Source organism: Oncorhynchus mykiss, chromosome 3 (genome assembly GCF_013265735.2).
Source record: "Oncorhynchus mykiss isolate Arlee chromosome 3, USDA_OmykA_1.1, whole genome shotgun sequence".
NCBI classification, from domain to species: domain Eukaryota; kingdom Metazoa; phylum Chordata; class Actinopteri; order Salmoniformes; family Salmonidae; genus Oncorhynchus; species Oncorhynchus mykiss.
In genome coordinates, this window is record NC_048567.1 from 56,003,045 (window position 1) to 56,004,785 (window position 1,741).

The 1,741-nt window shown below is 41.2% G+C and overlaps 1 protein-coding gene across 1 annotated transcript; it reads right to left on the bottom strand.

The window, feature by feature from the left end:
- Positions 1 to 787: 787 nt before the first annotated feature.
- LOC110520252 (gamma-crystallin M3-like) lies at positions 788 to 1,741 on the bottom strand. Its single transcript, XM_021597427.1, has 3 exons — positions 1,656 to 1,741; positions 1,276 to 1,518; positions 788 to 1,125 (listed from the first exon to the last, which is right to left on the bottom strand). The coding sequence occupies exons 1-3, from the start codon at positions 1,683 to 1,685 to the stop codon at positions 829 to 831; spliced, it is 570 nt and encodes a 189-aa protein (XP_021453102.1). The 5' UTR covers positions 1,686 to 1,741; the 3' UTR covers positions 788 to 828.

Consider the following 1,741-nt stretch of genomic DNA (forward strand, 5'->3'; position numbering starts at 1 on the left):
GCATCATGAGGATGGAAAATTATGTGGATATATTGAAGCAACATCTCAAGACATCAGTCAGGAAGTTAAAGCTTGGTCGTAAATGGGTCTTCAAAATGGACAATGACCACAAGCATACTCAAAGTTGTGGAAAAATCGATTAAAGACAACAAAGTCAAGGTATTGGAGTGGCCATCACAAAGCCCTGACCTCAATCCTATAGAACATTTGTGGGCAGAACTGAAAAAGTGTGTGCGATGCAAGGAGGCCTACAAACCTGACTCAGTTACACCAGCTCTGTCTGGAGGAATGGGCCAAAAGTCACCCAACTTATTTTGGGAAGCTTGTGGAAGGCTACCCAAAACATTTGACCCAAGTTAAACAATTTAAAGGCAATACTACCAAATACTAATTGAGTGTATGTAGACTTCTGACCCACTAGGAATGTGATGAACGAAAAAAAAGCTGAAATAAATAATTCTCTCTACTATTATTCTGACATTTCACATTCTTAAAATAAAGTGGTGATCCTAACTGACCTAAGACAGGGAATTTTTTACTAGGATTAAATGTCAGGAATTGTGAAAAACAGAGTTTAAATGTATTTTGCTAATGTGTATGTAAACTTCCGACTTCAACTGTAAATGTTATTCAAATCTTTCTAGTAACAATGCCAGGAAAACTACTATTTGAAATAGATATGTCTGAATGATGATGATGAATGTGCCTTTAACGTCAGTGGGTATGCCATATCTAGATGTAATTACAAAACACCAAATTATTGAAATGATGCAGCACACTCAATTGCTACGGATTACCAATCACTTTTATTTGGTCAACACAAAATATCTAGCACATATCAGTGATACGCCTCATGCTCATGAACCTCATGGATCCCTGGCTCATGCCTCCCATTCCCATGCCCATATCCCTGAAGCTCCTGTACTCTCCAGGCCTCATGTACATCATCCTTCCTCTGTAGTGGGGCTGCTCGTACATCAGCCAGTGGCCGTCCATCACGTTGCAGGACTGGCAGTCAGACATGCGGAAACGATCCATGATGGAGTCACAGTCGTCCATCATCTCGTGCATCTGACCTCCGAAGTTCTCCCTCTCGTAGATCCTCATCCTGAAGTTTCCACGGTGCTGTTATTTGGTAAATAAAAATATTTGAAATAATTACTGATTCCACCAGACTGTTGATAAGCTCACATGGCCAATATGACATGTGTGATTATTATCACACAACTACTTCTAGTGGGACTGTCACAGCAGCCTGAATATCATACGGCTTACCATGGGGATCATGCGACAGGACCTGATACCATCGCTCATTCCCATCATACTCTGATAGTCTGAGTACTCTCCCCTCCTCATGAAGTACTGGTTTCCCATATAGTTGGGGCGCTCGTACACCATGAAGCAGCCGCTCTGAACCCTGCAGGATTGGCACCTGCTCATGTAGGAGGACATGTCAGGGCAGTCAGAGCTGCACTCATAAGAGCGGCCCTGGAAGTTCCTGTCCTCGTAGAAGGTGGCCTGAAAACACAAGGTATTTATTTATTATTTCTCAATATATATTTCAATAAATGCAACATAAGAAGCTTTTAGTTTTGAATGTAAAGAAGATAATATAGAGATTCATGTATTCGAAATAATTTTCTAATAATGCTTACTCTTCCCATGTTCATGCCGGTGGTGGTCATTGTTGTTCACTGAGTTGCTGTGCTGTTGCTAAACTGATGTCCTGTCTGTGTTAACC